This window comes from Bison bison, unplaced genomic scaffold (genome assembly GCF_000754665.1).
Source record: "Bison bison bison isolate TAMUID 2011002044 unplaced genomic scaffold, Bison_UMD1.0 scf7180017864108, whole genome shotgun sequence".
Classification (NCBI taxonomy): Eukaryota; Metazoa; Chordata; class Mammalia; order Artiodactyla; family Bovidae; genus Bison; species Bison bison.
Window position 1 is genome coordinate 6,079,937 of NW_011494680.1, and position 12,266 is coordinate 6,092,202.

At 45.0% G+C, this 12,266-nt stretch overlaps 1 protein-coding gene across 1 annotated transcript; it reads right to left on the bottom strand.

The window, feature by feature from the left end:
• Positions 1-481: 481 nt before the first annotated feature.
• EFCAB1 (EF-hand calcium binding domain 1) lies at positions 482-8,749 on the bottom strand. Its single transcript, XM_010838941.1, has 6 exons — positions 8,558-8,749; positions 4,350-4,508; positions 3,536-3,640; positions 2,732-2,883; positions 1,912-2,016; positions 482-586 (listed from the first exon to the last, which is right to left on the bottom strand). The coding sequence occupies exons 1-6, from the start codon at positions 8,613-8,615 to the stop codon at positions 527-529; spliced, it is 639 nt and encodes a 212-aa protein (XP_010837243.1). The 5' UTR covers positions 8,616-8,749; the 3' UTR covers positions 482-526.
• Positions 8,750-12,266: the final 3,517 nt, after the last annotated feature.

Here is a 12,266-nt window from a genome sequence, read left to right on the forward strand (position 1 = left end):
TTCAGACAGTGACACAGAACATATGAAAACAGACCCTGTGTCTCTGACTGTCACCCAGGGCACAGCAGGAAGGTGTCTCAACACTGAACACCAGAATCATCATTCTTTGGAAGCCATCTTGGTTACTGGTTGCTCCAAAGGGAATTCAGTCGGTTTAGTGATATTCAGATGGGTGCCCACCATCTTTCCATCATGAAAAAAACAACTCACGATTACATTCTCTCTCTATTCGCTTCATTCATGGAGATATTTTATGATAGTTTGTGTCAACAGATGCTCTAGGTGATAACTCCTCTCTGCAGTGATAACCCATTGGGCCAAACCCAACCACAGCTAATAAGGAAATCTGTGTCTGTGTCTTACTTGATCTTATACCAAAGGTGACGATGTACATTAGTCAACCCTGACCCTTTCCCCCTCAAACACACAATTCACCAAATTCGCCCGCACCGTCCAGGCTAAGCAGGAAGAACACGCAGTATGGGTGAGCCTCCCTTTTTACTCACTTGAGATGACATTTAGGAATTCACACCTCATTGAATTCATTTGGATCTTTGAATACTTGGGCTTCAAATTCACTCTGGCTCTGTAAAATGAAGGTGCTCAAATTAGTACAGACTAACAAAAAGCGTTCTGTGTGTCTGCCTGACGTCCGAAGAGCCTGGCAGCGATGAGGAGCATGAGGTGGGGGCCTGAGATGGGCTGTGTGCTCATTCTCAGGTGCTGACTCTGCTCCAGCCCAGTGCTGGTTCAGGGACCACCAGGAGGGCGAGACCTGGCTCCCAGGGGCCCCTGCCCACAGGCTTAGGGCCAGAACCAGGGGTTGCTTCACAGGCCAGAACCAGGGGCTCAGCTCACCGCAGTGGGGCTGCAGGAGGGCGGGCACCCTGGGGATCCCAGAGGGCTCATCATGGCACAGCCAGGCTGTGGTGGCAGCAGAGATGCTGGAGGGAGACCTGGGGGTGGGGAAGGGACAAGGTCAAATAAGACACGAGCCCAGCTGGAGATACAGATGAGACACTGGGGTGGGAGTATGGCAATATTCATGTATCACATCACTCCACCTGCCTAACACCTTTCAACAGATCCTCATGACCTTCAAGACAGAGGCCAAGCTCCGAGCTCCATGCACTGGGCCCTTCCGTGTCCTCCAGGCTCATCGTCAGTCTCACGACTCCAGATGCTCTTCTGATACTGTCCCCCTTTCCCTCTCACACAGGACACTCCCTCTGTGTGGGCCCTGCTGCCCCCGTGCATCTGGTTGACCACTGGGTCCACAGGACCCGCGAGCCTGCCTTGTCCCTCCAGCTGTCCACCCAACTCCCTGCAGCAGTTTTCCACATCCCCTCTTAACCACACATGCCCCTCTGAGCCCCAGCACCTGGGTCCCGGGGACTCTGTAACCTGTGATCAGTGAACCCCGGCAAGTGGCCTACACTCTCTGAGCCTAGGTTTCCTCATCCATAAAATGAGGACAGTGATATTGCCAACTTCACAGGGTTGTCAGAGGACAAGTGAGGCCACACGGGGCTGCCAGCACCGCTCATGGTACTGATTAGCATTACTGCAATGCTGGTATAATGATTATTATTATCATGTAATCATTTTCATGTTGGTTTTTTTCCCTGCTCTGGAGTGCAGCCCTAGAGTTTTTCATCTGGGTTTCTGGTCCACATTATGCTTCAGTAACAGTTTCTTACAGGAACAAACAAGTTAGTGAAAGAAAAAGTCACAGCGGACTACACGAGTTCAAAGATATGGACCAGCCCTATTTCTCGGCTGCCTTTCTCTTTTAGAAGCTGTCCTCTGTAGGTGAATGTGACTCATCTGATCACTTGCCAAACCAGGGAGTCCTGGGCTGCTGCTCCTATAGGATGTTTTGGTCTCTGTTCTGTGAACACACGCTGTTACCTTTGGGTCAGGGAGACATGGCCCAAATGCTTCCAGTAGAAGGGTCTCTTCCCTCACGGCCTGTTCATAGTCCGCGAAAGACAGCTTCCCATCGTGATCATGGTCCTGGGGGCAACCGCCACGCGGCAGTTAACATGGAAACACTGATCACAGACACACACTATCTTCTCGTGGTCCATGGCTCAAAGAAAGATGTTAGAAAAGTAAAAGACTAAGTGCTGAAATGGAAAAGATCCTTTAATACTATGGTGAAAGAGAACAAGCTGGCGCTTTCTTTCACCAGGCATAAGACTGATTCTTGTTTAGTTGCTAAGTTGCGTCAGACTCTTTGTGACCCCATGGACTATAACTCGCCAGGCTCCTGTGTCCATGGGATTTCCCAGGCAAGAATACTGGAGTGGGTTGCCATTTCCTTCTCCAGGGAATCTTCTTGATTCAGGGATTGAACCTGGATCTCCTGCATTGGCAGGCAGATTCTTTACCACTGAGCCATCAGAGAAGCCCAGGAAAAGAGTTTCCGTAATTTGAATTCTTATTTCTAGCCCATCTCTGGCCTGTGAATTTCAGTGCACGCTAAATCACTCAGTTGTGTTTGACTCTTTGCAGCCCTATGGACTATAGCCCTCCAGGCTACTCTGTCCATGGGATTCTGCAGGCAAGAATACTGGCATGGGTTGCCATTCTCTTCTCCAGTGGGTCTTCCCCACCCAGGGACTGAACCCATGTCTCTTATGTGTCCTGCACTGGCAGGCAGGTTCTTTACCACTAGTGCCACCTGGGAAGTGAATTTCAGTAGAAAAGTCTGAATGATCCATCTCACCATTTTCTTCAGTGTGATCTCCACCAAGTCCTTGATGCCTTCATCAGGGTCTTCCTCAGACGGCTGCTTCAGGAGGCTGTTCTTCAGCATGTGGAACATCTCCTCCTTGGAGATGAAGCTGTCCCCGTTTAAGTCGAACACTTCAAAGCAATCTTAAAAAAACAACCAATACAAAAGTGCTGCCATTAGCAAAGTAGAGTTTGCTCTGATGGTTTTCAAGGCCCAGGCCTCTAGGGTGATGCTCTTATCAAGGCCCAGGACTCAAAGCAATCAATTCCCATAATAGATGCTCAACATCCACTTAACTGAATATACTCAACAGTCCTAGAAAGGTTTCTTACACTTACCTACAAAAAGCAGGCCAAGGAACAACAAGTTGACAATTTCATCTTGGAAACCTTGGAAAACTGATTGAAATGTGCCTCTTAAACAGAGCTCACTGGGGGTGAAGTAGGAATTAACTAAGAATCAGAAACTTGAATCAATGTTTTTGACTTTTACGATTATAATTCAAGTAACAAAATATGTAAAATACTCAATCCTTTCATACCTAAAGGCATGCATATATGGTTATCATGTGTGCTACATGCCTGTGTGGTCTTGCTTGGCATGATTCCTCCTTAGAGTGTCCTGATTTGTCTGTTTATTACTTTTTTCCACTCTTATTATTGACTTGAATTTGCTCCCTACATGAGGTCAATGGGAGTTCAAATGAAGCAAACAACAGACACCCACCACTCTAATTCACATTCTTTGCACCTGCTTATCATAAAGCACAAACCAGTAGGATGAGTGAAATCTTACATTTCATTTTTTCTTCCAAAGTTCCTCGAAGAAACACTGATAGTCCATAAACCCACTCTGTTACACTTATGCAACCATCGTTGTCTTTATCAAACCCTCGGAAAACTAAAAAAAGAGAGAGACATACAACATGACGCTCGTGCTGGGCTTGTATTCTCAGCGAAGGCCTGTGCCACACGGCTCACTCTTAATGTTTAAGCAAAACTTCAGGACCATGTGGCCCCATGTTCTTATTTGACAAAACAGGAAACTGAGACATCATAGCAGTGGAAAACTCTTTCACCTAAGCTTTTACATTCTCCCTTTATACTTTGTGAGAACAAGCACACTGAATATCTAAAGACATGAATCAACAATTAACACATAAACAGGTTGGTATATTAGATGTCGGTATGTTAACATGAAATATATAATTTTGTATTTTTGTTACTCAATGAAAGTAATGCTACTACGTGACAGGCTATATCTTAATTTTTACTGAAATACTCTCAATGGTATAAGGAAATTTGAATGTCCTTTTAAAACTATATTTTTAATATTATTCTATTTACTAAGTAGAAATAGAAATGTTTGGGGTTTTCTGATATAAGGTAAAGGAAACCTAGTTATTCAGGCTGACTTTGTCCTCTTCTTAAATACACAAAAAGAGTGGTCGCTATCTTCTTCCCTACAAATATGAAAATTAAATTTTTATGTTCAAGTGGAATTGGGATCACAGAACATGAAGCGTTCCTCCCAGAGTTTGCCTGAACTCCAAACCGTTTTCCTCAGTTATGGCTGGATCTGGCCCGTCAGGATGCTGGCATCTGCTCACCCCTGTCCATGATCATGTCATCCGTCATCCCAAACGTCATATGCAGGATGTTCCGAAAGGCGTTGCGGTCCAGCCCGATGATCACGCCCTGCCGCTCCGTCACTTCTCCCACCAGGTTATAGAAGAGGTTGATAAGGCATTTCACTTCAAATTTACTAACTGGGAAAGAATACAATTAAGACATAACAAAAGGCATTTTAACCTTTAAAGTCCAGCTTCAACTCTGCATGAATGAGTCTGCAAACAAACTACACTGGAGCCGTCCACAGCCAGCTGTCGACAGGAGACGACCCTGCTTTGAGACTCATGACCCCCATGCTAACAGAGGACCCCACCACCCCAGAGTCTCGCCACAGTAGAAACAACAGCCATCCCTCCCACAGACTGAGGCTCTCATATTTAGGAGAAAAAAAAAAAAAGATAATATCAGCCAGGTCATCTGAAAGGCAACTGTGGGGTCTGATTATAACCTGAGCAAGGCAGCAGAGGTGAGCATGGTGATGTGAAGAATGGTAATTTTCCCCAGCATTAAAAAAAATAACTTTATTTATTTATTTTTGGCTGTGCTGGATCTTCACTGCCACGCCCAGGCTTTCTCTAGTTGTGGCAAGCAGGGACTACTCTCTGTGGCAGTGCATGGGCTTCTCATTGCCGCGGCTGGCACAAGGGCTTGGGTAGTTGTAGCTCCCGGCTCTAGAGCACAGGCTCAATAGTTGTGGCGCCCAGGCTAAGTTGCTCCATGGCTGTGGGATCCTCCCAGACCAGGGATCAAACCTGTGTCCCCTGCATTGGCAGGCAGATTCTTAACCACTGGACCACCAGGGAAGCCCTCTGCAGCATTTTGATTATAGGCATTCATGAGATTTACAGTTTAGCGTTCCCCTGGAGATAGATACCGATCTCCCCCAAACTAGGCACCAACTTCATCTCACATTAGCTTTTGTGGAGCCATGAGTCAGATTTTGGAAATCAGAATCACCTATTTTCCAATAAAGAAGGATTTAAGCATATTCTAGCACACAGGAAGTGTGGGTTGTGGGTGATGTGAAAATGAACAGGCAACCATGCAGCAGCACCTTGGAGGAAGAACACTTTTGTCTAAAGCGTGTGCACACACGTGTCTGCTTTCAGTACACATGACTGTGGAGAGGGTGGCGCAGTAAACACAGAGCTGATTGTGTCCTGATCACCGTCTGAGGTGCCTAGCTGGAAGGATTAGTGTCTGGCATTAAGAACATAAAAAGGAGTTTAAATATGAACTACAGGTGGAAGGTGGGGAAGATTCTATTTCAAAACAAGGCAAAATTGTGGTTGAGCATTTTTAAAAACAAAGAAGATGTGTCCATGTACAAGGAAACGGCACAGAGAAGCGGGTAAATCCCATCTCGGCTTTCAGGCCAGGACAGGTTTGAGGCTGATTTCTGGTTTGGGGCACCACAATTTAAGAGGAACACTGAAAACTTCAGAAAATAAATGATTTAGTAAATAGATTGATAAATAGGAGACAATGATACAGTGGTTGTACTTTTTAAAAGAGCTGTTAGTTACCACAGAAAATGGTATGAATAGTATGTCACTTCCTCAAAAAATTTAAACATTGAAATACTACACAATCCAGTGATTTCACTTCTGGGTATTTTCCCCAAAGGATTGAAAGCATGGACTCTGATACCTGTGCACCAGTGTTCATAGCAGGAGTATTCACAAAAGGTGGACGTAACCCAGGTGTCCATGGAAGGATGAGTAGATGGGTGTCCATCCATACAATGGACTGTGATTCAGCTTCAAAAAGGAGGGAAATGGTGAATCACGCTACCATATCATGACTCTTGAGTACAACATGCTAGAGGGTCGGACACGACTGAGCGACTTCACTTTCACTTTTCACTTTCCTGCATTGGAGAAGGAAATGGCAACCCACTCCAGTGTTCTTGCCTGGAGAATCCCAGGGACGGGGGAGCCTGGTGGGCTGCCGTCTGTGGGGTCGCGCAGAGTCGGACACAACTGAAGTGACTTAGCAGTAGCAGAGTGAAATAAGCCAACAAAGATGACAAATATTTTATGATTGTACTTATATGATGTACCCAGAGTAGTCAAATTCACAGAGACAAAAAAGTAGTTGGTGGGTGCCAGGGGCTAGGGGAGGAGGAAGGGACCAGAGGTTCAGTTTGGGAAGATGAGAAAGTTCTGGAGATGATAGGGGGCATGGCTGCCCAACAATGTGAATGTACTTAATGCCACTGAACTGTGCACTTCAAATAATTAAAGTGATACATTCTGTGTATTTGTGTAATACATTGTGTGTATTTAACCACAATAAAAACTCTAAAAATAAAAAGAGATGTTAATGGTTGGGAAAGAGAGACTTGCATGAAAGATGATGTGATCTGTTCATGTATATGAAATGCTAGCTGAGGGGGTGTTGATTAGCCATTTTCCCATCTCAGCTGAATAAAAATGAAAGAATATTAGCTTATTACCCAAAGTATCAAAGCTGAGTAATTTTTCCACAGGAAAAATTCTCTTGCTGAAATGTTTCTTAAATTCAAGAATACAATACTAAATGAAATTAGGGACACCAGAGAAGGGATTTATCTTTTCAGATTGCTGTAAGTCTGCTCTGCACATCAGATCTGCCAGGTGGTGGATTAACTAGACCACCACTTAAGATACTTTCTTCTCTGATTCTGCAAAATCTACTCACTTCATCCTGCTGGGAACATCACCTGGCAACTAAAAGGAAATCTGACTTTAGAAGAAAGGTCTTCTGTGTAAAGATTCAAAATTATTACAACGTCTATGATTAGTCACTGTTTCCACAGAATTTAATCATCAAGGTTCTTAAGACTTACTTTAAAAATTTTATGTGAAGGACAAAAATCAAAACTGTTGACTGGTTTTCTTGTCCCATTTTCACTTATCTTTTAATATATTCACAGAATGTCTGCAATACATTTGTAAACACACTGGAAAAGGAACTAAATAAAATTCAGAGTTTGTTGTGTATAGTAGTTATTGCATTGTTTATTCAATATGTTACTAGATGTTTTAAGAAAATCTGGTCTTTTCCAACAAATGAAAATATTTTAAGAAAAACAACAGGACAAAACTCTCAGATTATAGTAATCATAATAATAGATTATAGGACAACTTTTATTTTTGGAGTTTAAGATGCTTATACATACCATAACTTTTATTTGCAGCACTATCCTGACAGACTTTCTTACCTCTCATTGTATAAGATACTAACTCTGATTAGAAGGCACTAGATTCCATAATCTTTAGAACTACATCAAAACATGTTTGCTCTTCTTTCTTTGCACTATGGGAATAGTCTTGGGATTATGGTTTCTTCTACTTTTTAAGAGATGAGTAGTTTTGTGATAAGCACATAACTTATAAGCTGGATCATCAAATATTTATACCATATCCATAGCTTCCTTGCCCAAGCACAGTTCTGTTTTTGAGTCTGAATATAATTATAAAGTTACCTGTGAAACTCTAGGACCACTTTTCAGAATATGTGTGAGATGGGAGCAGGGAGGTTATTGACATTAACATCTTTAATAGGTGTTCATCTTGCCACCTGCCAAGTCTCCTTCACTTTGCAGGAAAATGGGGCCCCAGAGATGGGAACAGATACTCTATCGTGTGATTAACTTTTTTGAGCTCCTTTGTTTCCAGGCACATTTCCTTGCCCTGAGATACAGGTTTCTGTACCACTTTAACCCACCTTTCCTAAGGATGTTCAACCACTGATAACCACTTTCTCATAAGGTTTGCTTAGTAATTTCCAGAACTTGGACCTTGCCAGTTGATTTGCTCTAAGAAGAGCTTTTTGTTGTGCTACTTCTCTTGATTCCAGTGGTTTTTAGTGCTTGTTTTCCACCTAAATCTGAGGCTAGGGCAACATATGTCTTCAGGGTAATTAAATTGCATTTCTTATAAGGTAAGGGGAAGTTAAGAGAAAGTTTGAAAAGCAAGTACGTGCATGCATGGGTGTAGAATTTGGTGCCTGGACACCTGGAAATGCTCCTTAAGATCCTGGGCTCTGTGGGTGTCCACCCAAAATAGCTGATGCTAGTGTTCCCTTCCAGACTTCTCTTTAGGGTCAGGCGCGGAGGGGCTCTGCAGACCGGACTCTAGCACCCGCAGGATAGGGCCTGGCCTGGGAGTCTCTGCCCGCCCAGCCCTTGATTCTTACTTACAATGCTTGCAATTTTTAGTTAAGGAGTCCGTCAGCTTCTGCAGCTTCTTGCGGTTCATGCTGGGAGCTCAGGAAACCGGGAAGCGGCCGGTGTCTAGCGGCGGCTGCCAGGACGGTTGCGAGCCCTGGGTCTTTGGCTGCAGGCAGGTCTCCCCTGTGTGTGTACGCGGTCCTAACACGCGGCGTGGCCGGGGCAACGGCTAGGCGGCCGCCGATTGGCTGCTGGGCAGGAGAGGGCGCGGTCCTAACAGGCGGCGTGGTCATGGCAACCCTCGGGCGGCCGCTGATTGGTTGCTGGGTCTGCTCTCTCTCACTGGGCAGCAGGCCAGGCGCCCTCCGACCGCTTTCCGACTGTGACATCGGCGAGTGACCATCCAGGTGTGTCTGGCTCGGATTCACAACCCCTTTGCTGTGCTGCACCGTGAGTCAAGGTCTGAATTTTGTTGTGCGCGCCGTGCAGGGATGTCTTGGGTGGTGAGCGTGACGCCAGGTCCTCAGGGAGGTCTGGGAACCTGGGGCATGCAGGAATGAGCAGGTGTGGATCCGGAAGACAGCTGTGCAGGAAGGGAGGGTGAGGGGCTTGCTCTCAGGTTGCCAGTCCTTTTGCTCTGATGCCAGGAGGGAGTCTGCAGCAAGATATCTTCAAGGTTTTGATGCTGTTACTGAGAGCAAGAGGAACTTGTAATAATTATTTATTTTTCCCTTCCCCTTTCATTCTTGAGGTGGGGGTGGAGGCTGTCAGTCGAATATGGGGAAAACCCCTAGCAATTTTTTAAGCTGGATAAAGAGTCAACCTTTTAAATAAAGACACGCTGACAAAGGACAGTGGCTCTGGGGTACAACCTGACCTTGCTTTTCTGGAAGAATATCCCAACAAAATGAATCTTTTACTTATTTGAAAGACAAGTTCTTTGCAAACAAAGGCTAGTTCTTACATCTTTACTCTGAGAGAAGTTTTTGCTTTTAACACAGATGAGACACCCTGTTTGAATTAAGACAGTAACATGGGTTAGCTCAGCCAGGAGGAAAAAGTCCTACAATATTCTCCAACATGTCACTTGTTTCACTTCAGAAGCAGTAATTCTTTTTAATACAAATTATTTTATAGTGTGTGTACTATCATTGTAAAATGGAAAGCAGAAAAATTCTACTGACCATGAGTAACAATTCCAAATCAGGTCTCTGATTCTGTTTCCTTATTTCATTTGTTATGGAATGGAAGACTGGGATGTTATTTGAATCCAGAGTCAAGGATTCCTGCTTGAGGAAGGCAGGCACTGTGTTATCCTGAAGCAGATTCCTTGAGAACAGTAACTAATATGAAGTGATAGTGATTGTGAGTTTGCCAGTTAATGGCTAACTGGTATTCTTATGCGTAGTCTTGTCGGGCAGGTGTGGCATTTCTAATAGGATTGTAGGGAACAAATGGGGATGGATGTATTCGGATACATTCACTGTGAGACCTTAGGGACTTGTCAGATATCAGAGCTATGGCAAATATTTAGTCCATAGAGATTGTTGGGGTGCTCATCATAGAGACAAGCAGCTGAAAGAATGGTTGTTTGTGGTTAATAGGGGAAGCCGCTGGCCCCTCTCGTGTCTACCAGGTGTGCTGAACAGACACCCGGCTGGCACATCTGTGTGTCCACGCATCTCTGCAGACTTCATGTGCCGGAAGCTTCCTAAGCACCTTTGGGGAGCAGATCAATTCTTCCTTCATAGGCTTCAGGCCTGAGTCCCGCCATCCATGTTCCCTCAAAGTGGAAAAGCCACTGGAAGGCAGTATGACAGAAGCCTGATTAGGAGTCAGAGCTGTCCCACCAGCTGAAATCCCGAACCTGCCAAGAAACCATGGTGAGGCGTCCTGCTCCCACCCTCGCTCCCGGGTCTTTCTTCTGTGTTATTTCCTTAACCAGAACTTTACAAGCGCATCATAGCATCGCCCTAGTATCTCAGAGAGTGGGTTGTGGAACTGGCCTCACATCCATACAGTCTTGCAAACCTTTCTCAGGGAAAGCAGGTATTTATCAGGGGTGTGTTTTGTCCACATGTTGGCCAGCTTCAGAGCATTCTCTACATTCTTGTACCTTTTTGAACTTAATATTTTTATACCTTAGAACAAGCTGTGGGCCTGATGGAGTCTGCTGACTGTATTTTGAGACTGGTTGTAATTTCTGTTCTTAGGTTTAGTTGCTTGTGTGGAAGAGATGCAGGACTGCCTCCCAAGGGCTTTTTCCGAGTGAAGAAATTAAGCCTGAACAGTTACCTCATATCAAATCAATCAGTAATAGAATAATCAAAAACTGGGCTCACTCTGTGCTGTGTAAGAAATAGCCATAGAACTGTCCAGAGTTCGAGCAGCTTTGGGATGGGTACTTTTGTGGATACAACGGTGTATTAAAGTGATTATGAGTGTTTCCTTTAATTTTGTTTGCAAAACAGCCTCCTCTTAGACTCACAATTAATTGAAGTTTTGCTATGATAAAGAGCTTGGATGTCAAACTGATGACAGTATTTCAGTTAATGTGGACCTTTTATAATGGAGGCATTTGGAAACTGTGGGAGATGACATCACAGAATTGATTTCCAGGTACATTACAAATCTACTATGAAATTACTTTAATGAAAGGAAAATATAGAGGTTACTTATCTACATGATTTATATCCAGCTACACCAGTTTTAGGTTGTAGGAGAGTACTGAGAAGTTCTGGGGGGACTGTAGCCAACCTTTCAGACAGGCGACCATCTCTCACCACTTTCTCTCCCCTCTTCTGCTCCCCACAGCCCCTCCGACAGCACGGAGCTGTCTCCCCACTCCAGGACTCCCGCCTGTCCTTCCCTCAGTCCCCTAGGACAGATCTTCAGAGACGTGAGTAAATCGTTATCTGCCTGGAGACCATTCTGTCCCAGCGCTTCCCATAGTGAGTGATGGCTCTCTGATATGTCTCCCCGCTGGACTGTGAATCACATGATCCTGCTTTCCCCCCATATTTGTGTCTGTTTTATCTCTGAATCCCTGTGTCTGTCCGCTGTCACCATTCTGCAGTTCGAAGCACAGCCCATGCTCCGTGGTCCACACTTAGGGAGAGGTAGCTGGGAGTTCCTGAGCAGGTGGAGCCTGGAGCCCTTCCTCTGCAGCGCCTGTCCTGGAGAGCCCTGTGAATGCAAAGAAGGGACATTAAAGGGCTGGAGAGTGAGGAAGACATTTTCCTGAAATACATACTCAACACTCACTGCTATTAACACATTTCTGGTAATTTTTTGGAACCTTAAGCAAGTGAGTGGTGGGGAAGCCAAATGCCCGAGGTTTACTGAGGGTGGCATCAGTTCAGTTCAGTCGCTCAGTCGTGTCCCACTCTTTGTGACCCCATGGACTGGAGCATTCCAGTCCTCCTTGTCCATCATCAACTCCCGGAGCTTGCTCAAACTCATGTCCATCGAGTCAGTGATAGCATCCAACCATCTCATCCTCTGTCGTCCCCTTCTCCTGCTTTCAATCTTTCCCAGCATCAGGGTCTTTGCCAGTGAGTCAGTTCTTCGCATCAGGTGACCAAAGTATTGGAATTTCAGCTTCAGAATCAGTCCTTCCAATAAATCAGTTCAGTTCAGTCGCTCAGTCGTGTCCAATTCTTTGCGACCCCATGAATCACAGCACGCCAGGCCTCCCTGTCCATCACCAACTCCCAGAGTTCACTCAGACTCACGTCCA

Bases quoted from the DNA above. Each gene is read 5' to 3' on its own strand.
- EFCAB1 (XM_010838941.1), bottom strand. From the start codon at position 8,615: ATGAACCGCAAGAAGCTGCAGAAGCTGACGGACTCCTTAACTAAAAAT. The intron at 4,509-8,557 runs GTAAGTAAGAAT...ATTCTTTCCCAG, and splicing joins AACTAAAAATTGCAAGCATT to TTAGTAAATTTGAAGTGAAA. The intron at 2,017-2,731 runs GTGAGATGGATC...GGTTGCCCCCAG, and splicing joins AGATCACACTGAAGAAAATG to GACCATGATCACGATGGGAA.